At 38.4% G+C, this 22,422-nt stretch overlaps 1 protein-coding gene across 3 annotated transcripts; it reads left to right on the top strand.

The window, feature by feature from the left end:
• The first annotated feature begins 684 nt into the window (after nucleotides 1-684).
• On the top strand, nucleotides 685-22,107 carry LOC123519973. 3 transcript variants are annotated; one of them, XM_045281729.1, is made up of 9 exons: nucleotides 685-797; nucleotides 3,836-4,123; nucleotides 5,427-5,595; nucleotides 5,710-5,876; nucleotides 5,998-6,301; nucleotides 13,839-14,075; nucleotides 14,182-14,358; nucleotides 14,468-14,606; nucleotides 20,866-22,107. In XM_045281729.1, exons 2-7 carry the CDS (start codon nucleotides 3,948-3,950, stop codon nucleotides 14,356-14,358), a joined length of 1,230 nt encoding a protein of 409 aa, XP_045137664.1. In that variant the 5' UTR covers nucleotides 685-797; nucleotides 3,836-3,947; the 3' UTR covers nucleotides 14,468-14,606; nucleotides 20,866-22,107. The 3 variants fall into 3 exon arrangements, with proteins under 3 accessions (XP_045137664.1, XP_045137665.1, XP_045137666.1); XM_045281730.1 differs by having other exon boundaries at nucleotides 685-813; XM_045281731.1 differs by lacking the exon at nucleotides 685-797 and adding an exon at nucleotides 2,934-2,954.
• Nucleotides 22,108-22,422: the final 315 nt, after the last annotated feature.

The raw sequence follows: 22,422 nt of genomic DNA, 5'->3' as shown, positions 1-22,422 counted from the left end.
GGTGGTTATTTATTTATTTTTTTTTTATCTATATTGTTTGATTTCTAGTATGTTAAAGATAGAAGACTTAGATTTTAATTACGTACTTCTTACACTTAACAGTAATTTTTCATCTTAGCCACAAGAAAAGTACGAGCACATATTAAAATATGAGAAAATTATATTAATTCACACAAATAATGCCACAAGGAAGAACAGGTTATCAAGCATTTTAACTGATGAGAAAGTTTAACTTGGTTCATGCCTGAAAAGTGTATGTAATTTTATTACTTTATAATAAAATTCAGATTGACCAATAGTTTTTGTTATGTTTAGGTAGTTTCATAAATGTCACGTCTAATAAGGTGAAGAATTTAATTTATCATTAAAGAAATGTTAAAAATCTGTTAAGATAAATTTAGCTGTTACCAACTCAAATTTGACTTTTTAGCCAAATTGGACCTTGAAACTGCTTTAAAACAGCAGTAGCAATTTCTTTATAAAATGTCATCTTTCTTCATGTTCAGTCAAAGAAAATTGACAGTGACTTTGCTTGCTCCAACTTTTTCAAAATGTTTGTGACTTTGAAATTCACAGTGCAAAATTTAGTGTGGTAGTTGTAACTCAATGCTGTAACACCCAGCTTTGTTGATTAAGTTCACTGTCTTTCATAATTGTGTTTTTAAAACACCATTACTTTTTTTTTGCAGAGGTTGTTTGCTGCCTGCTGTCTTGCAAGCCAGATGCCACAACACATTGTTAACAGCCAGCCAGCCATCTCCATTGTGCTGTCTAGGATGCATTGGTATCTAGATATGGTAAAGTGATTTGTATGTACGTATTTGCCAATAAATCATGTGTGACTATTGTTATACATGTGAAACGTATAGTTTGTCATTCATTTTATCACTTTAGTAATGTTGTTGTTCTGGTTGCCTACTGTATAACAATAGTTGATGCCCTGAAGGTCAATATATATCACACAAATAGAACATCTTTTAGGTGAGTTTTACACATATAGCAGCTGTCCCTCAAGTAGGCAGGAAGGGTTGGCACTTTATTCCTGACCCTTTCCCATTAATGGGGAGGGACAGGTCCTCTATATGCAAAACTCACTTTAATTTTGAAGGCATATATAGATCTTCAAGATATGAACTCTGTTACCATCACCAAAAAAATTATTTGTTTAGAAAGACATTGTTGTTATACACTAGCATAATAATTCCATCATTATGTACTTTATTATTGTTTTACTGCAAACCATTACAAGAAAATGAATAAATAAATACATAAACATGGAATTATTTCTTTATTTCTTTAGCTTGCTCCATTTATTATACAAGTCTGAGAGTTCAGAAGGTAACAAAACGTGAGAGTTGTGAATCATCAAATGGCAAGGCCTGAAGGCAGTGGTGCTTGTTGATTTGTGCTTCAACAGGCACTTCTTACATACTGCATTCTTACTCCTTCCTACACTGCATTGCACTGCACTACACCACACTCTCTTGTACCCCCCACCCAACCAACCAGATCTGGAGTGGGAGCAGCAAGTAGTAATAATAGTAGTAGTAGTAGTAGTAACAACACCAGTGTGTGTGTGTGTGTGTGTTTGTGTTTCACTGTTTGATCTGCTGCAGTCTCTGACGAGACAGCCAGACGTTACCCTACGGAATGAGCTCAGAGCTCATTATTTCCGATCTTCGGATAGGCCTGAGACCAGACACACACCACACACCGGGACAACAAGGTCACAACTCCTCGATTTACATCCCGTACCTACTCACTGCTAGGTGAACAGGGGCTACACGTGAAAGGAGACACACCCAAATATCTCCACCCGGCCGGGGAATCGAACCCCGGTCCTCTGGCTTGTGAAGCCAGTGCTTTAACCACTGAGCTACCGGGCATGTGTGTGTATGTGTGTGTGTGTTTTACCTAGTTATATATTACAAGGTTCAAGCAGGGCTCATAGTGACCTGTCTTCATATCTACTTTTATCCAAATTTTCCTTAAATTTGTGCACTTTCTGCTGGTACAATCTCTTCTCTCAATCTGTGTGCATTTACTTAGTTGTAGTTTTACAAGGTGTGTGTGTGTGTGTGTGTGTGTGTGTGTGTGTGTGTGTGTGTGTGTGTGTGTGTGTGTGTGCGTGCGTGCGTGCGTGCGTGCGTGCGTGCGTGCGTGCGTGCGTGCATGCATGCGTGGGTGCGTGGGTGCGTGCATGCACTTACAACAAACCACCATCACACTGTCAAAATATTATCATCATTATTGTTATTAATAGTAATAATATTGTTAACATCATCATTATTATCATTATAACATTGACAAGCATCAACTATATATTGACATTAATGGTACACACAAGCACAGTTGTGAGTGAGTGAGTGCAGTGCAGTCTTTACCTTTATATCATCACTTTTGACACTGCACCAGTGTCTAGGAATTAGCACTAATACAAACCCACAGCATGTGGTCCTGCCCAGCCATGGTGGCTAGCAAGCAGTTGGTCAGTTGGCTGCCACACTCACTGAACTCTGTGGAGCACCATATTGGTGGTGTGTGCTTCCCTGAAAATAGTTTTGGTAGTACTATATAGTATATACATCATTACTTTCACTAGTACAGTAAATACAGAGGTGCCTCATGATAATGGACCTCACAGTAACAGATTTTGCTCAATAATGGACTAGTCAGATACCAAACAATTTTTTTGGACCAAACTGGCAGTCTTTTCCCCTTCCCCCTTTCTTTTTACAAATCCAGTTTTGTGTGGCCACAGATTAATAAATATATGACATGGTAAACAAGCCAAAAAAAAGGTGCATGCTAGATATTATTGTAATTTGTTTTGTTAATCTATGTTTTATAAAACTTGCAATAAGGTGGAAAGCTGCAACTGCTTGGCTGTCAGATTACTAGAGTGACACTCGTAGTGAATTGGGGTCCCTGGCTGGTTGGACCATGACCTGCCGGTGAGAAGTGTTAGTTATGTATTATTTTGTTCTAATGTTGTTGGGTAAGCAAGGATAATGACACTGGCTCTTCCTCCCTGACACACACACACACACACACATACACACACCATACTGTAGTGGTTAGCACGCTCGACTCACACTCGAGAGGGTCCGGGTGCAAATCCCGGAGGCAGCGAGGCAAATTGGCAAGCCTCTTAATGTGTAGCCCCTGTTCACCTAGCAGTAAATAGGTACGGGATGTAACTCGAGGGGTTGTAGCCTCGCTTTCCCGGTGTGTGAAGTGTGTTGTGGTCTCAGTCCTACCCGAAGATTGGTCTATGAGCTCTGAGCTCGCTCCGTAATGGGGAAGACTGGCTGGGTGACCAGCAGGTGACCAGCAGGTGACCAAGGTGAATTACACACACACACACACACACACACACACACACACACACACACACACACACACACACACACAGGCCTATCCGAAGATCGGAAATAATGAGCTCTGAGCTCGTTCCGTAGGGTAACGTCTGGCTGTCTCGTCAGAGACTGCAGCAGATCAAACAGTGAAACACACACACACACACAGAACAGAGCAAGTAGGTTTGGAGAAGTGACTGTGTTGACATTGTGTTTACTTTCTGCTGCTATGGACTACTGTCCTGCTGCAAGCTCACCAAATGGCCACCCTCACAGCAAATCTAAGACAGTAATCTGCAATGCGAATAAGTACTTCTTGGAATTAGTACAAGAGAGAGAGAGAGAGAGAACACCTGACTGCTACCACATACTCAGATAATCTTTTATGACTTATGAATGATGATGTCAGTGATGATAATGCCCTTGTGGTTATTTACTGAAAATTCTTGTAAAGTTTTTCTCTTTTTCTTTTACAGATTGGAAAAACTGATACATAGACAAGGATAAGGTTCAGTTTGAGTTTGCAACAAGAGCTGGGATAAGAGTAGTAGTTTTTCAGGCAACAGTGCCGACAATAAAAATAGCTTCATGATTACCACTCCTATGCTAAATGGGAGCAGTCACAGGGACAACCACATGCCTTTTTTTGAGCCGGAGACTCTGATCGTGGAGTATGAGGAGACAGAGGAGGCTGGCGACCAGAGCCAGGAGGGCAACAAGGAGGCCATAAAGGAGCTGAAAAGCTGCTTAGAGACTCTGGAGAGGTAAGGAAATAACTAGTGAAGTAGCAAAATTATTATTAACACGTTATGTGCAATACGACAAACTGGTATGTCATCAGTTACTATCTGTTGTTGCGATGCGACCTCCCGGTGAGTCATATAATAGTTTTCACATACATGACATCTTAAACTTACTATTAATAGAAATTGGATTATATAGTAAAATTGCTATAAAGAGTATGTGTAGAAGGGCATAACAAACACAGATTGATGAATAATATGAAGCTTATTTCATTTTTAATGTTATAAAAATTGAATGAAAAATAATCTTCTTGTTTCCATATTTTCTTTCTAATACATGTAAAAAAAACAATTATCTTGCATTTTTTTTCCTTCAGACGAACATAAATCTTTTCTATGACAAATCTTTGAAACATCATAATTAGACTTTCCTTGACAAGTTTCAATGATTTTTTGATTGATTTCTTTTTTTTTTTCCTGATATTGTTTGGACAAATTGTAAAAAAATAGCTGCCATTAGTGACCCTTCTGAATTGCGAATTTCATATATAAATAAACATGAGTAAAAAACAAAAAAAAAAAAAATAAATAAAAAATAAATAAAAATATCTGCTATAAAAAATTGACACATAGTTTTTCTCTAATACATGTAAGAAAACAATATTATATTATCTTGCATTTTCCCTTCAGAAGAACATAAAACTTTTCTATAATAAACAATTCAAACTGAGTTATTACAATTGGACTTTCCTTGATAAGCTTCAATAATTTTCTTTATTGTTCTTTTCATAATTTCAAAATCTTCCTGCTATCATCTTTATAATCTTATTTTATCTTCTCTCCCTTCTGATGCTTCTGATGAACTAAGTTGACCATAAAACCATGTAGCATTCATTTTCGAAATATGCAAAACAGAGACGAAAATATATAAATAAATTTAAGAATGGAAAAATAGAGTACTGTTTAGAGGCATACTGAATATCAACAAATAAAGCATGTCCACCAGTGGATTGTATGACAGAGAAGTCATAGATTTTTCATGGTATGCAATGCGACTGGTGGGCAAACACTTTGAGGTTGCCAGTTTGTTTGGGTGCTCTCTCAGACAATACTCTGCTCTTCTCGCTTTGCTGGCTTGACCAGCCTTGATGTGACAACAATTTATTTGTATTGCAGCAGGAGAACTCATCATGCTGCCAATTGCAGGAACATGTTAAATGTTAAAATGTTGTAAATTCCCTTCTTTTCATTATTTAAAGATTTATAAATATTAAATTTAAATATTTAAATTCAACAAACTGTCATTGAAACTTATCTTTTTCAGTTTCTATGTCTTTGACAAATTTCTGAGGACTGATGAGAAGGTGGATAGGAATTTTCTCAGGAAGATCCACAATGGCATTGCTAAGTGCCAACATCCTAGCTGCAAAGGCAAGAAAGGGTTTACCTACAGCACTCACACCAGGAGCCACCTCAAGCAGCATTACAAGAATGTTAGTTAGTCTAATTCATATAATAATGCCACTAGTCCTGCTACTTTATGCAAGTTTCAGCAAAGAAAATAAAAAAATTTATTGCATAGTCTAAAATTAATATTTTTATATCAGATGCACAAAGACCAGCTCCCTCAGCTCTCTGCCGCCATTGAGGGGCTCAACAAGCGCAGTCGCGCCCAGTCAAGGGAGAGTGAGAATAGCAAGAAGCGTCAGATATGCTTGGAGGAGAGCTTGTGGACTAAGTTCAACCAGGAGAGAGCCAGGCAGTGTTACACCAGGTGAAAAAAAGATTCAGAGAAATAATAGCTACTAACTTAATTATTTTTACTAGTAAAGTAGTCTTAACATTCATTTTTATTAAAAATTTAAAATATATTAATTTACCTATTTTATCTTTAGGTGGTTCATTGAGACCATGACACCTCTGGCTGTAGCTGACCATCCTAGCACCAGGAGGATGTTCTACCATGTCAACCCTGAATTCCACCCCACCTCGAGGAGGACTATGGGCAGGGACATTAAAAAGCTCATAGAAAGGGGGAGGACTCAGGTGGTCAACCTGCTTTCCCAGCAGAAGTGGGTGGCCACTACTGCCGACAGCTGGACTGCCCACAACAGGGCCTTCTTGGGGATGACAGTCCACTGGATTGACAGAGACACCCTCAAGAGATGCCATGCAACTCTGGTGTGCAAGGAGGTAAAGGTAAGAAAATTAAAATCTAAAAACTTTATCATTCTTTTGGTGCTAAAAGCTTTAAGTACTGCACATGCCAGACAATAAGATGATTCTGTGATAATCCCCAATCTTTGAGGGAAAAAGTTTAGGTTTCAAGCTATTACTGGACTACAAGACGATCCCCTTAATGGTGGAGGGAGCCATTGCTCACGTGGTTGGCTGAAGGGCCCTGGGGAGCCATAATATGGCTGCCCCGTCACTACTACTGTTGCTAGTTTGGGAATACATCCACCCTTTATTTATTGATCCAACAATTAACTCGGACACAAATACCAAAAAATATAAAGAGTTTAAGGAAATAAAAGCTTTTATTTTACAATATATGTAAGTAGGTAATTTTTAAAACATGCCTAAGAAAACATTACATAGTAAACAAAAACACCGCCACACCAGTCTCATCCTGATTCCTTTTTTCCAACAATTTCCTTAAACAATATTTTGAGACATGTTATTAAGAACCTTAAGACTCATCTTCATCTGAGATTGTGAGTAAATTAAAACTTGCGATACATGTGCAAAAGCATCATTGTATAGGTCAAATTCTGCATCCCCTGAATTATCATCTGCATCTTCATTATCACTATCCTCTGCTTCATCATCCCATAAAAAGTCACCCTCCATACCATCCAAGGGGTTTGATATACAGGCAATCCCTGATTAACGAATGTTCACACAATAAAATTTCACTACAATGAACATTTCCTTTTACTACCATCTGCTTGTTTAACGAACACCAAACTCACATATGAAATTTTACCCAGGTAATTTTTTTTCATGTTTGAAAGCCCACCATATCACACAAGCTGACAGGCATTTGAATACACCAGCACCTCTCGTGGACAAAATGCACACCACTCACCCCCTTACCCTCCCCCGCTCTTAGTCCAAAACAATAACAGCGTCCAGCAGCAGCTCGTCTTCCCTCACTAAACATGCCACCAAAACGTCCTGCAACCAGCCCTGCAATGTCACCTAATGTTGCTAAGAAGACCAGGAAGTCTCTTACTCTCGAAGTGAAGCTGGATTATTATTCACAGACACGAGAAAACTAATAACATTGCTCGCGCCCTTTGTTTACATTCCACAGGTTGCCGGCTAGCATCTTTCCTGTTTCACTCTCCCTCCCTTCATTAATTTAAGATCATCAACATTATAAAGTTACTTACATACATACAGTAGTGTACATTATAATGACTTAGTCTTAAATTAAACTGCTTAAATGTTAACTTCATAATTTTTGCTTTCATTAAACCTTTTACTGTACTATGATGCAATCTTGCTTTATTTACTTGCAATGGAAGTTCAAGTCAGGGGCCAAACTTGTTATAATAGGTTTGCTTAACTTTTTTTTTTTTTTAGGAACGTAACCTGTTCGTTAAGCGGGGGTTGCCTTACCACATTTCTTGAAAGAATTACTTTACTTGACCTGACTTGCCAGTCTATACAGAAATTGTCTTGATTTTAACTTCAATGATGATGTGGAACAAAAGTATGCTGGAGAATGCTATAATGGAAAGACTGGCTTCCATCTTTTCACATTGCATTGATTTTATAGCGAGATCATTTGTGAGGGATATCATAGGCTAGCTTAACATAAACAGTATTTTATCCACATCATGGTTTCTGTTAGCCTAATCAGCAACTGATTATTTTTAAAGCATGCCTAGGTGCATCAACACATGACACCATCAGTAAACAGTCAACAGCTGTAGACATAAAAGCTCACTCTGTCATGCAGTGTATAAATTGTGTGCATATATTTCATGGTTTCTGTTAGCCTAATCAGCAACTGATTATTTTTAAAGCATGCCTAGGTGCATCAACACATGACACCATCAGTAAACAGTCAACAGCTGTAGACATAAAAGCTCACTCTGTCATGCAGTGTATAAATGTGTGCATATATATATATATATATATATATATATATATATATATATATATATATATATATATATATATATATATATATATATATATATATATATATATATATATATATATATATATATATATATATATATATATATATATATATATATATATATATATATATATAAAGTTATTGCACCAATAGTTTTTCGTCATATTTCATGCAAGATGCCCAAAAAACATAAATTCTAACTCTACCCAGTACTTAGTACTTTATTGGATTTCTTTTTTCTTGAGCACCTCTCAGATGTTTTGGTACACTATCAGCTAAATTTTGAAGTGTTTCAGGCTTGAAGTCTGTCCAACAATTGTGAAGCTCTTTTTCCAGATTAGAGAGTAGTTTAGCCTTAATTATAGCCCATAAATTCTCTATTGGAGAAATATCTGTTGAATTCCCAAGCCAATCTTTTATGGTGTTGATTTCACAATTATCTAGTTATTCTTTGACTATTTTAGCCGTTTGAGCTGGTGCCCCATCCTGTTGGAAAATATCACCTTTGGTTTTCTCAAATGACGACTCAAGATTACTGTATTTTATGGCTTACAAGATGCACTTTTTCCCTAAAAAATACCCTGAAAAATATTAGTGTCTTCCAAGATGAGTGTTGTATTGTAAGGCAACACCCAGCCTCAAGTGAGCTTGGACACTGATAGCGACCTGGATTTGTATGTTAAGTCATTACATTATGATGTTAACTTAAGTACTATTTAATTCAGCCTTTTATATGATGTAAACTCAGTACTAAGGATATACGTGATGCCTCCTAGAATGCATCTATCGTGTAAATCGAGAGTTACCTGTACGAACTGCAGCAATGACGCGTTCAGTTTCGGCATTTGGCAGATTCAGCTATTTTAATAACCTAAGTTATTCAGCCTCCCAAATTTCCGAAACTTTGGAATTTCCGAATGACAAACCTCCAAAATTGAGGACAAGTGATCACGTAATGTAAACAATACGTCCAATATGTGCCGTCGCCAACCACTAAAACAAGAAGAAGAGATGGACTGCTTCACTGTGTACGTATTTACCTTTGGTGTTTTTATTTTACATAGTTGTAAATTTGTAATAAGTGCTGAAACAATAGTGTCTTGCAGACTCCTTGCTTCTTATGTTTTTGTGTTCAGTGTTTTGGTATACGGTGAATGTGTTCTTCTATGAGAATGACTTTTTTCTTAGAAATTTCCTTAAAATAATAGGGTACATCTTCCAAGATACAGCGTCTTGCAAGCTGTAGAATACGGTATCCATTAAGAATTCCAGATACACTTCTTTAGTGATAGTAGTGTTTTTAGGGAACACAACAAGATCACCAAGACCATTGAAAGGAAAACATCCCCAAATCATTAAACTCTGAATGTGTTTGGTGGTTTTTGAGTGTAGCGGGGATCATCAGGATCAGAGCCTGGGCACCTGTACACTATTAAATGTTGTACCACTCACACAGAAAGTGCTCTCATCATTTATAAGTAAGTGGCTTTTTCTTTGCCCGGTAACTGTGGTACCCAAGGTCATGCCGCAAAGTATCGTGGACAGTATGGAGAGAGACACCAGCTAACAAGTCAGGATTCCCTTCCTTAATTTAGCATCCTGTAAGGCTGGAATTGACCTCCAGCTGCCTCCTGAGAAGTGTTCTTGTCCTCTCAGGTACCTTACGTGGCCTGCCAAATGGCTTTTGTGGGAGCAGTAAATTTTTGCCCCATCCAACTTTGAATTTTTGAATGAGCTCCTGCACAGTATGGAGCTTAAGGCATTTTTTTAATGCACATTTCTTTGTTGCTAATACCTGCTTTATGGAGATAAATGATAGCTTGAATAGCTCTCTCATCAGTGCACTTTCCACCCATGTCTACTTAGCTGTTATGCATAAGAAAAGAAGTGTAATGTTAGTGCAAAAAGCAGGAAAAAGCAAACAAGACAGTACCAAACATCTACTTGCTATGACATCTGAGAGGGGCTGAGGGTGGAAAAGGGTGTACCTCGCTGTCAGACATACAATATCTCTCTCACCCCTCTTGGCTTTGTTGCAACTAAAGAAATACAGTCAACTTATAAAGTCACTGCGCCGCTCCCTACACGCAGTGACTTTTCAGACTAATATATATATATATATATATATATATATATATATATATATATATATATATATATATACAGTAAAACCTCAGCTCACGACCATAATTCGTTCCTAAATCCTGTTCGTCATCCGATTTGTTCGTCCCCTGAATCAATTTTTCCCATAAGAATGTATTGAAATACCATTAATCTGTTCCAGACCCAAAAAAAAATCATACTTTTGTCCATAAAACCCATTCAAAATAGACCTTTAATGTATGCATGACATGAACAAAATAATTATAGAAAGCCTAAATTGTTTTACTTACCTAAATGCTATCAAAATGATAATAAAATGGATAAAAAAGAAAAGGTTATTTACTTGAGAGACTGGACGTTGATGGCATGATGGAATGTAGGAGAGGAGGATGGGGAGGAAGACAGACAAGATCCGAGAAGACAGTCATGAGAGGACTTTGGATGTGCAGCGTGCCAGAGCTACACAACAGCTGTGTAGCGTCACAAGTCATTGCCGCTATGTGGGGCGCCGTTATAGTGAACATCGGCGTGAGAAACATGGAAAGATTGCCAGTCTTCGTCTCTGCCTTGGAAGACCCTCGCCTGCTGGGGATTGACTTCCTCACGCATGTGGGAGCAAGTTTGGACTTCAAGAAGGGAAGTTAAAGGCACGTGGCCAGGAAGTTCCTTTGATCCTCAGAGGTGATGCTCAGTGTGAGAGGAGCGGGCAGTAGGGCGGTGTTCCTTGCCAGGCGAGCGAGGAAACAGCTGCGATGGATGTGCCACAATCTGCAGTACCTGGACATGGCCAGGATGATGATGACAGCAACGCTGAGAGCCACCAGAGCAGCGAGGATAACGCCGAGGAAGCTACAGTAGAGCGCGCTGGTAACATCACCATGCCCAGGAAAAACGGGAGAAAATCATAGTGGCACGGAGATTGTTATGTAATATTTTTCGTATGTTCCTGTTTCTATTTTCTTTTGTGCTTATATTTTGTTTTGTTGTTGTGTGTTATCCAGGTTAGCTATCACACAAACGGCTCACCTGCTGGCGAGCCATTTAACCGTGTTCATCCCCCGAAATATCGTTCATCCCCTGGGTCAATATATTGACAATTTTTTTGGTCGTCTCCCGAATTGTTCGTCCTTAGAGACGTTCGTCAAGCGAGGTTTTACTGTATATATATATATATATATATATATATATATATATATATATATATATATATATATATATATATATATATCATATAATGTGCAAGTGTGTGCATGGCTACAGTTTGAATTCCAAGGTACTGTGGCTCTTAATTTTCAACACGGGGTTAAAGAGTTGTGTTTTACGTTCAGTATGTAAGATGACCCCTTGATTTAGTAGCCTAAAAATTGGCAAAAAAAATATTATTACAGGCAATCCCCGCTTAACGAAGGGGTTACGTTCCTAAAAAACCCTTCGTTAAGCAAATTTTCATCAAGCAAACCAATTATAACAAGTTTGACCACTGACTGAACTTCCATTGAGAGTAAACAAAGCGAGCGAGAGTGCATCAGATCACAGTAAAAGATTTAATTAAAGTAAAAATTATGAAGTTAAACATTTAAGTAGTTTAATTTAAGACTAAGTCATTATAATGTACAGTAAAACCTCGCTTGACAAACGTCTCTAGGGACGAACAATTCGGGAGATGACCAAAAAATTAGGGACGAACGATATTTCGGGGGACGAATGCGGTTAAACGGCTGCGGCGAAGTTGCTTTCTGTGATAGCCAACCCGGCTATCACACAACAACAAAACAAAACATAAGCACAAAAGAAAATAGAAATAGGAACATACGAAAAATATTACATAACTTAATCTCCATGCCACCACGATTTTCTCCTGTTTTTCCTGGGCATGGTGATGTTACCAGCGCGCTCTACTGTAGCTTCCTCGGCGTTATCCTCGCTGCTCTGGTGGCTCTCAGCGTTGCTGTCATCATCATCCTGGCCATGTCCAGGTACTGCAGATTGTGGCACATCCATCGCAGCTGTTTCCTCGCTCGCCTGGCAAGGAACACCACCCTACTGCCTGCTCCTCTCACACTGAGCATCACCTCCGAGGATCAAAGGAACTTCCTGGCCACGTACCTTTAACTTCCCTTCTTGGAAGTCCAAACTTGCTCCCACATGCGTGAGGAAGTCAATCCCTAGCAGGCAAGGGTCTTCCAAAGGCAGAGACGAAGACCGGCAATCTTTCCATGTTTCCTACGCCGATGTTCACTATAACGGGGCACCACATAGCGGCACTGACTTGTGACGCTACACAGCTGTTGTGTAGCTCTGGCACGCTGCGCACATCCAAAGTCCTCTCTCATGACTGTCTTCTCGGATCTTGTCTGTCTTCCTCCCCATCCTCCTCTCCTCCATTCCATCATGCCATCATCATCCAGTCTCTCAAGTAAATAACCCTTTCTTTTTTGTCTATTTTATTATAATTTTGATAGCATTTAGGTAAGCAAAACAATTTAGGTTTTTTATAATTATTTTGTTCATGTCATGCATACAATAAAGGTCTATTTTGAATGAGTTTTATGGATAAAAGTATGATTTTTTAGGGGGTCTGGAACGGATTAATGGTATTTCAATACATTCTTATGGGAAAAATAATTCAGGGGACGTACAAATCGGATGACGAACAGGATTTAGGAACGAATTATGGTCGTGAGCTGTGGTTTTACTGTATACTAATGTATGTATGTAAGTAACTTTATAATGTTGATCTTAAATTTATGAAGGGAGGGAGAGTGGAGCAGGAAATACACTAACTGGCAACCAGTTGAATGTAAACAAAGGGCACATCATTCTACCACATACAAAACTTATGTACCACATTTCCACAAGGCTTTCCATTTTATCCATTGCAGAGTCACGAGTTCAGGTGGTGCTTTTAGCTTGCAAGGAAGATATGATCTCACCAGCCTTCTTAATATAGTCTGTTGACTTGAAAATGGTAGACAGTAGATGGAGTCACGCCATGGTGGGAAGCAATGCCATTAGTTTTTTGGCCTCTCTCATGTCTGTGAATAATATCCAGCTTCACTTCGAAAGTAAGAGACTTCCTGGTCTTCTTAGCAATGCTAGGCGACATTGCAGGGTGTTTTGATGGCATGTAGAGCGAGGGAACACGAGCTGCTGCTGATGCTTTTAATGTTTTGAACTAGGGGAGTGAGTGATGTGCATTTTGTCCACGAGAGGCACTGATGTATTCAAAAGCCTGTCGGCTTGCGTGATACAGCAGAGCTTTCAAACTTGAAAAAAAATTACCAGGATAAAATTTCGTTAAACTGAGTTCGGTGTTCGTTAAACAAGCAGATGGAAGTAAAAGGAAATCTTTGTTATAGCAAAATTTTGTTGTGTGAACCTTCGTTAAGCAGGGGGTTGCCTGTATTCTCCAGTATATATGGTACCTATGTGATATAAATCTAATCTATAAAATAAATCATTAATTATTGTCTTCAGGAAAGTCAGATGGACCAACTCTGGGAAAACTCATCACAGAGATTCACCAGGACTTTAGCATCCATGGCAAGGTGGCAGCCACCATCACAGACAATGGCACCAATTATGCAGCCACCTTCAACACCTTTGGTGAGGCCAACCAGGAACCTGAGGATCCTAACCCACAGGTTATGGATCTCAAGTGCGCCTGAGGGCTCAGGGCGACAACCCAAGTCTGCCGCCTCACCACCGCTGCAGGTACTAACAGTAGCAGCATCTATCACTAATATATTATGAAATAAAGATTGAAGTCATTTAACTCATCTTTGAATTAACTGCATATTTAAATATCTTATTGTTTCAGTGCACACACAGTCAATCTGTTGGCAACAACAGATGTTCGGGATGTCCAGGGGTCAGAGTGGTGGAGGACCACAGCCAAGATACAGGCCCTATGGAACCTTCAGAACAGTTCCCCAGTGGCAGCCAACCAAATCAAGGCGGCCTTCAAAAGAAAGCTGGAGATTCCAGTAATGACTAGGTACTATTTAAAATATGATTTAGATTTTGCATTAGAAATTATTGGCTATTATATAAAATAGAATTTTCTAAGTCTCTGCTAATTCATTTAAAATGTTTTATTTCTACAGATGGAACTCCCTCTATGATTGTGTGGTGGTCCTGTTGGAGGCCCTGAGTGTTGGTGACCAGCTGGATGCCATCAACACCATCCTGATCAACCACTACCAGCCCAATGGGGTGTCTCCCATCACAGAGGTGGACATACGGGTAAGCATAGAGTAGCAAACTAATAGCAAACTCCTTTAATATTTTTACTTAGAAATGAAATTGTTCTAAGTTTAATCATAAAAGCTTACTTAACTAAACAATATATTAATGTTCATTATTCAGGTTCTCAAAGAATACAAGCTTGTGATGCAGCCTGTGGCACAGTGCCTGGACATGCTTCAGGTGGAGGGAAAGGCCTACATGGGCACCCTCCTCCCTAGCATCTGGTTGATGAAGGCCAGCCTGGAGGAGCAGAGCCAGAATGTCAACCTGCTGTATGCAAGGCCTCTGGTGCAGGCCCTCCTCAGAGGCTTTGAAAAGAGGTTTGGCCACCTCTTTGAAGCTGACAAACTCCTTATGGCCACAGCCCTCCATCCTAACTTCACCCTCAAGGCCCTTGAGACCATTGCCCCTGAAAAGGTGGAGAAGATCAAGAACATGATCACCAGGGAGTTGAGAGCCATCATTGAGCCCAGAGAGGAGCAGCAGCAGCTTGGCCAGCCAACGATGCAGGAACCCCAGGACTTGGACGCCCGCCTCTTCAACAAGTTGTTTGCTAGAGGCGTAGCCAATCAGCAGCAGGATGTGAGGGAGGTCCTGAGGAAGTCCATGGAAGAGTGGGTGCCTTCTCAAGGTGAACTAGCCTGGTCCCTCTTCCCATGCCAGCACAGAGAGATGTGGGTCGACTTATTCATTAAGTACAATACACCCCTCCCTAGCTCTGCTTCTGTGGAGAGGCTGTTCAGCATGGCTGGGGACGTCCTTAGGGCCAAGGGGTCCTCCTTGGATGAGGTCAGCTTTGAGGAGCTTGTGTTCCTTAAAGGGAATATAGACCTCCTGGAGGAGATGGGCCAGGAGGACATGGACGAGGAGGAGGATCTGTAGATATTGATTTAGGCAGTATTTTAATAAAAAAATTTAGAAATTTATAATAAATATGTGTTTCTCTGCCTTATAAAAGCATGTTTCTGTTATTGCGCTAAAGTCTATTTTGAAATTCAGCAGAAATGCAGCCACATGTCACCTTAGGGGGCCAAAAATAGATGTAATCAAACCAAATCCAGCAGCAAAGTCACACCTGAAAACTTCAAAGTCACACCCAGCTGTGTGTGTGTGTGTGTGTGTGTGTGTGTGTGTGTGTGTGTGTGTGTGTGTGTGTGTGTGTGTTTACCTAGTTGTATTTACCTAGTTGTAGTTTTACAGGGCCTGGGCTTTATGCTCGTGTGGCCCCGTCTCCATATCTACACTTATCCAATCTTTCCTTAAAACTGTGTACACTCGTTGCAGACACTACTACTTCATTCAAACTGTTCCACGTCTCAACACATCTTTGCGGGAAACTATACTTTTTAATATCTCTTAGACATCTTCCCTTCCTCAGTTTCTTGCTATGCGATCTTGTGCTTCGACTGGCATATTCCTCTCTCAGGATCAGATACTCATTGTCCACTTGGTCCATTCCGTTGATCAATTTATAAACTTGTAAGAGATCCCCTCTCTCCCTTCTCTGTATGTCATCCCTTCAAGTTCTGGGACCATTCTTGTGGCCATTTTTTGTAGTCTTTCCAGCTTCCTTATATGTTTCTTTTTGTGAGGGGTCCACACTACTCCTGCATATTCCAATCTGGGTCTTATTATAGTACTTATCAGTTTCTTCATCATTTCTTTGTCCATGTAGTGAAATGCTATTCCAATATTCCTTAGCAAATTATATGTCTCTCTGAAAATTCTATCAATATTCCTTAGCTTATGTCTCTCTGAAAATTCTATCAATATGGCTTGCCGGTTGATTATTTTCTTCCATCGTCACTCCCAAATCCTTTTCCTTTTTACTTTCTCCAGTTCTACTCCATCTCCCATCTTATAGATTCCCACTGGTCGTCTTTCACTCTTTCCCATTTCCATGACATGGCTTTTGTCCACATTGAATTCCATCTCCCACTTTTTACTCCATTCCCAGATCTTATTTAGGTCTTCTTGCAGTATTTCACAATCCTCTTTTTGCTTTATAACTCTGCACAGTTTCGCATCGTCTGCAAACAGATTTATGTAGCTGTTCACTCCTTCTGGCATGTCGTTTATATAAATGAGAAAAGTATTGGGCCAATACTGACCCTGCGGCACTCCGCTTTCTACTGCCCTCCACTTGGACTTCATATCTTTGACTACCATCCTTATTTCTCTCCCCCTCAAATAATTTTCCATCCATCTCAATGTGCTTCCTTTTAAACCACCCTTCTCCTCTAATTTCCACAGTAACCTTGCATGTAGCACTTTATCAAATGCCTTTTTAAATCCAAGTAAATACAATCAACCCATCCTCTCTCTCTTGTACCCTGTCAACTATTCTAGAGTAGAAGCTCAGTAAATTTGTTACACACGACCGACCTTTTCTAAAGCCAAATTGGCTATTTGATAATAATTTGTTGTCTTCAAGGAACTCGATCCATTGTTTCTTTATTACTCTTTCACACATCTTACATATTACACTAGTTAATGATACCGGTCTGTAATTTAGAGGTTCTTCCTTCCTTCCGCTCTTATATATGAGAACCATTCCATTCTACTGGTACTGTTCCATTTTCTATTGAGCATTTAATGATGTTGTGTATAGGTCTTGCTAGTTCTTCCCTACATTCTTTCAGTATTCTGCCTGACACTTCATCCGGTCCCATTGCCTTTTCTTCATCCAGTTCCTTCATTAACTCTTTTATTTCAAGCTTGGTTACTTTAATCTCTTCCATATAGACTGTCTCTCTATTACCCTGTGGTCTTCCAAATTTGGATTCCTTAGTAAAGACCTCCTGGAACTTATTATTTAACAGTTCTGCCATACTTTTAGGGTCTTCCACCATCCCGTTTTCTCCTTTTAACCTTTCTATTGTTTTTTTTTGTCTTATTTTTCCATTTATGAATCTAAAACAATTTTGGTTGCTCCTTGCATTTTTCATAGATCCTCTCCTCTTCCTTCCTCAATTTAACATTCATTTCTTGCTATCTTGAAGTTTACCTTATTTACTGCATTTCTATTTCTCCTCCACCTTTTCCATGCTCCATCTCTTTTCTTCTTTGCCCTGGCACATTTTGCATTAAACCAATCTTTCTTTCCTCCTTCTTTAGGTCTATATTTCGGAACATATTCCCTTACTCCAGTTTTGTACATTTCCAAAAATAAGTTATATTTCTCTTGCACCCCCTCATTGTTTTCCATCTCCTCCCAGTTAGCGTATTTGAAATAGTTCTTGAGATTCTCAAAATCAGCCTTTCTGTAATTTAATCGGTCTCCTTTGTATGATTCATCTTTATTTATATCCATTTCTAATATTACATGATCACTCTTTCCCAATGGGCACTTATATCTTATATCATCATTCATTTGTATAGCCCTTGCAAAAACCAGGTCTAATCTCGCTGGGTCATCGTTTCCTCTGAATCTTGTGTTTTCCTTAACTTTTTGATCCATCATATTATCTATCATTAGGTTTAGGAATCTTTCTCCCCAAGCTTCTTCCCCCATACCACTTTCATGATTTTCCCAGTCCACATCTTTACAGTGGAAGTCTCCTACTAATAACACTTTTCTCCTTTCTTTAATGACTCTCGTTAGACTCCTTATGGTGTCATCTATCATATCTTTATATTCTCGGTTGGTCCATGCATTCGTTTTTGGTGGCACATATGTTACAATGATAAGTCTTTTTTATTAATATGCATCTTAATATACAGTGTGTGTGTGTGTGTGTGTGTTTACCTTGTTGTTTACTTAGTTATATATTAAAGGGTTCAAGCAGTGCTCATAGTGACCTGTCTCCATATCTAATTTTATCCAAATTTCCATTAAATTTCTCTACACTTTCTGCTGTTACAATCAGATCATTCAAACTGTTTCAGATGCCCACCATTTTATGTGTAAAACTAAACTTTTTAATGTTCCTCAACACTGACAATTCCTAACCTTCTCAGAATGTCCTCTTGTCTGTCTATCTCCATCTTCAATCAGTGATACTAGGTCTTGTGTATGAATTTTTCTTTCCATACTGTTCACTATCTTACACATCGCTATTAGGTCTCTTCGGTCTATCCTTCAAAGTTGGTAGTGTATGTGTGTGTGTGGATTTACCTACTTGTATTGTACAGGGTTTGAGCAGAGCTCATAGTGTCCTGTCTCCATGTCTCCATTTATCAAATTTTTCCTTAAAGTGAAGCACAATGTTCAATACACTCCACTTCACCATTTTGTGTGGAAAACTGTATTTTCCAATATCCTTCACACACTGCCTCATTTTGATCTTTACATGTCTTCTTATCCTTCCATCTTCTTCTGTCACCAGTACCAGGTCTTCCTTGTCTATGGTTTCAATGCCATTGACTATCTAGTACGTTGTTATGAGGTCCCTTTGTTCTCTTTTATCTTGTAAGTTTGGTAGTCCCATTTTCTTCAGTCATTATTCATATGTTAGGTCCTTTAGTTCTGGCACCATCTTTGTAGCAATCTTCTGTATCCTGTCTAATCTTCTTATATCCTTTTTAGAGCTCGGAGACCAAACCACTGCTGCATATTCCAGCCTTGAATGTATCATGCTTGTGATGATTTTTTTTCATCATATCTTTGAAATGCCACTCTTATATTAGTCAACATTTTATATAATAATCCAAATATCTTACTTATGTGTTTTTTGGTGGAACATATCTAACTATAATTTTCCTCTTTTTCAATTCCTGTTTTGATTGTTACTCCCATTACTTCCACTTTGTCCTCTCCATATTGCACATCCTCCACACATATATTATCACAAACCATTATTAGCACTCCTCCTCCCCCTTTACCCTTCCTGTCTCTTCTCCAGCTATTATTTACCTACTCCTTAAAGTTAACATGAATCTCCACTGTTAAGTTTCGTTTCAACGATGCATATTACATCCAGCTTTTTTTTCTTTCAAATAATCCCTAACTTCCAGCACACTAGAATGTGACTAGATAACAACCCATCTATATTAGTACAAGTCACTCTTGATTTCTTGCCTCCTCCTCCTTCTGTAGATACTTTAGTCTCATATCTAGAAGCCTCCAGTAGAAATACTTTTCTCGACCTCCATCCTTTTCCCTTTTTTTTTTTTTTGGGGGGGGGGCGGGGGTTTAATTTCTTTGCACTTTCTCTCTCTCCCTCTCCTCTAGGTACATTTCTCTTTTTATCCATATATCTTTATGTTCAGTATCATCAGCTGGCTTCTCTTTCCTTATCATAATTTCCTCTACCACCACTTGCGATCTCATTCTCACTTTCATTGGTCTCCTGCCCCCCTTCACTAAATCTTCCCAACCTAATCACTTCTACCACCTCCCGGTCCAGCTCCTGTGTGCTGTCTTGGATCTGTTTGATAAAAGATTTGGCCAATTCTCTCTCTTCACGCTCTCTCATGAACTTGTTTGGATATTTTTTTTTTTTTTTTTTTCCAAAAAAAAAACATGAAATGTTTCCTCTTATCCACTGTATCCACTGTATCCGGGCCGGCCCTACCATTAGGTGAACCTAGGCAGTCACCTAGGGCATCAGGCTGAAAGGGGCATCAAGCAGTAATTCCTATTTTGGTACTTTAATAAGCATGGTTTAATCATTAACCGTCAGGTGTCAGACCAGTAACTAATTGGTTAATTTGCAGAAGCGTTTTGCCAAATTTCTCCTATTTTTCTTATTTTTCAATTCAGCAGGGACAGGGTGAGATAAGGTAACCCCGACAGGGAGAAAACACCGATCGAATGCTCTGGTAGAAACACTACTATTTCAAATATCGCGCCACCACTCCCCACCAACACACTTGTATTTACTTTATCACCGTGAATTTCTTTGTGTGAATAGATGAAAAGGTGCTTATTAATTTGTTATTCTTAATTTTCAAAAATTGAATAGCTAAAGAAGAAAAAAAAGGTTGAAAATGACATTCCATGAAAATATAGTTTCTTTGCAATATTGCAAAAATTAAAAATAGTATATTTAACTGAAACGGACAAATTCTGGAAACTACATTTTATAGAAAATTTATTTATGAATGAAATGCCACAAAAATTAAGTAAATCGGTTGAGAATTGCATCTACAGTTACAAATTAAAGAACAATAACTTACATTTTGAGAAGCAGCGTTTTTTGTTGGGCAGACCTCAGAATAACTCAGCTGCGTAGTCTACCTGGCTCTTGCGAACAAACTTCTGCTTCATCTTTCTTCTTACTGGTGTGTCCATATCCTTGTCCTTTCTTTGCAGATATGCTTGCATAGATGAAGTAAATTCAGTGTTCAGAAGTGAACTGAAGAAGCCACCTTCATACCCAGCATTGTATGTTGCAACTGCAGTGATTTTATGGTGCGTTCATCTCATTTTGGCATTTTTCAAATTTTTTCGCTCAAAATTGAGCCAGCTTCCCCTTAAGAACTACTGGAGCTTTCATGACTGAAACACAGGTGGATGAGCTTCAAAATGTGGGGTTGCAGATAGACAATTTACATGGTCAAGGATATGATAATGGGAGCAACATGAAAGGAAAACACAAGTGTTTAGCAGAGAATTAGAATCATGACAAATAATGACTTCCTCCAACACACACCTTCTTCAAATCCATGAAAATCCTTAAACTCTCTGATCTATCAAACTTCTCTATTGCATCTTATATGTTCAAACAGATAAATTCCAGCAGTAACAGTACTCTGACTCAAACCCATAACCACTCCACACGCTACAGACATTCTCTACAGATTCCTCATCACAGTTTAACTCTCTACCAACACTCTCTAATGTTCAAAGGTCCCAAAATATGGAATAGCACTCCAACATATGTAAAAAACTCAATAAACATAAACATCTTTAAGAGAAAACTAAAAGAATATTTATTGTCTCTGTACTGACACATTTTGTAATTCAACCATCATAATTTTATAAATAGCTGTCATGCAATCTTTTTTTAAGTAATACATATTTATTTTTATTAATTAGTATTGTAATAAAAATAGTCTATATCCTTTATTTTTTATCATAATTTTCTGAATAAACTGTCTTTCAGTCTTTTTAAGTAATACATATGTATTTTATTATTTACAGTAGTATTGTAATCAAAATAGTCTATATCCTTTATTTTCTTGTTGTAATCAAAATAGTTTATATCCTCTAGCATTTTTGTCTGTTTAATTATTCACAAAAACATATATTTCTTTATTTACAATTCAGATTCCATTTTTCATGTAAAATTATTATTTATTTATTTATTGTTTCTTCCCTTTCCTTCCTGTTCTCTTAATGTCAGTTATCCCCAAGTCCTTTGTTTTTTCAATACTATTTTTTTGCATTATCTTCAGTTAGGTTTTTAGTTTAGCTTAGTTAAGTAAGTTAGTAGATATTAAGTGTGCCCAAAAAGCTTGTGCTTAAAAAAGGGGCTATTTGTCTTCCAAATTTATTGTACCATAAATTATAAGTGTATTACAGACAAATATAATAAAGTATTTAGTGTTTAAAGAGTGATTGATATGAATCCACGTGCCTTCTTTGTACCTTGCAGTGCACACTCTTTAAACTTAGTGGTGAGTGATGCTGTCATGGTATAGATAGAAGAAAAAACAAAAAAATGTCTTCAAGCTACAAATTTTTTTTGGGCATAGTACAACATCTGTATAATTTTTTCTCAACCTCAACTCATCGATGGCAGGTTTTGGTCAGTATCATAAAAGACTTAACCATCAAACCTTTAAGTGAGACCAGGTGGGAAAGTTGGATTGATGCTCTTAAACCCCTCAGATATCATCTTGCTGACATATATGATGCTTTACTTGA

Source organism: Portunus trituberculatus, chromosome 46 (genome assembly GCF_017591435.1).
Source record: "Portunus trituberculatus isolate SZX2019 chromosome 46, ASM1759143v1, whole genome shotgun sequence".
Classification (NCBI taxonomy): domain Eukaryota; kingdom Metazoa; phylum Arthropoda; class Malacostraca; order Decapoda; family Portunidae; genus Portunus; species Portunus trituberculatus.
Note: the sequence above shows the minus strand (reverse complement) of the source record. Positions and strands in the feature narration are given on the sequence as shown.

Excerpts from the sequence above, each read along its gene's own strand:
- LOC123519973 (XM_045281729.1), top strand. The coding sequence starts at position 3,948 with ATGATTACCACTCCTATGCTAAATGGGAGCAGTCACAGGGACAACCAC. Across the intron at positions 5,596-5,709 it reads TCAAGCAGCATTACAAGAAT|ATGCACAAAGACCAGCTCCC; the intron begins GTTAGTTAGTCT and ends TTTTTATATCAG. Across the intron at positions 5,877-5,997 it reads GCCAGGCAGTGTTACACCAG|GTGGTTCATTGAGACCATGA; the intron begins GTGAAAAAAAGA and ends TTTTATCTTTAG.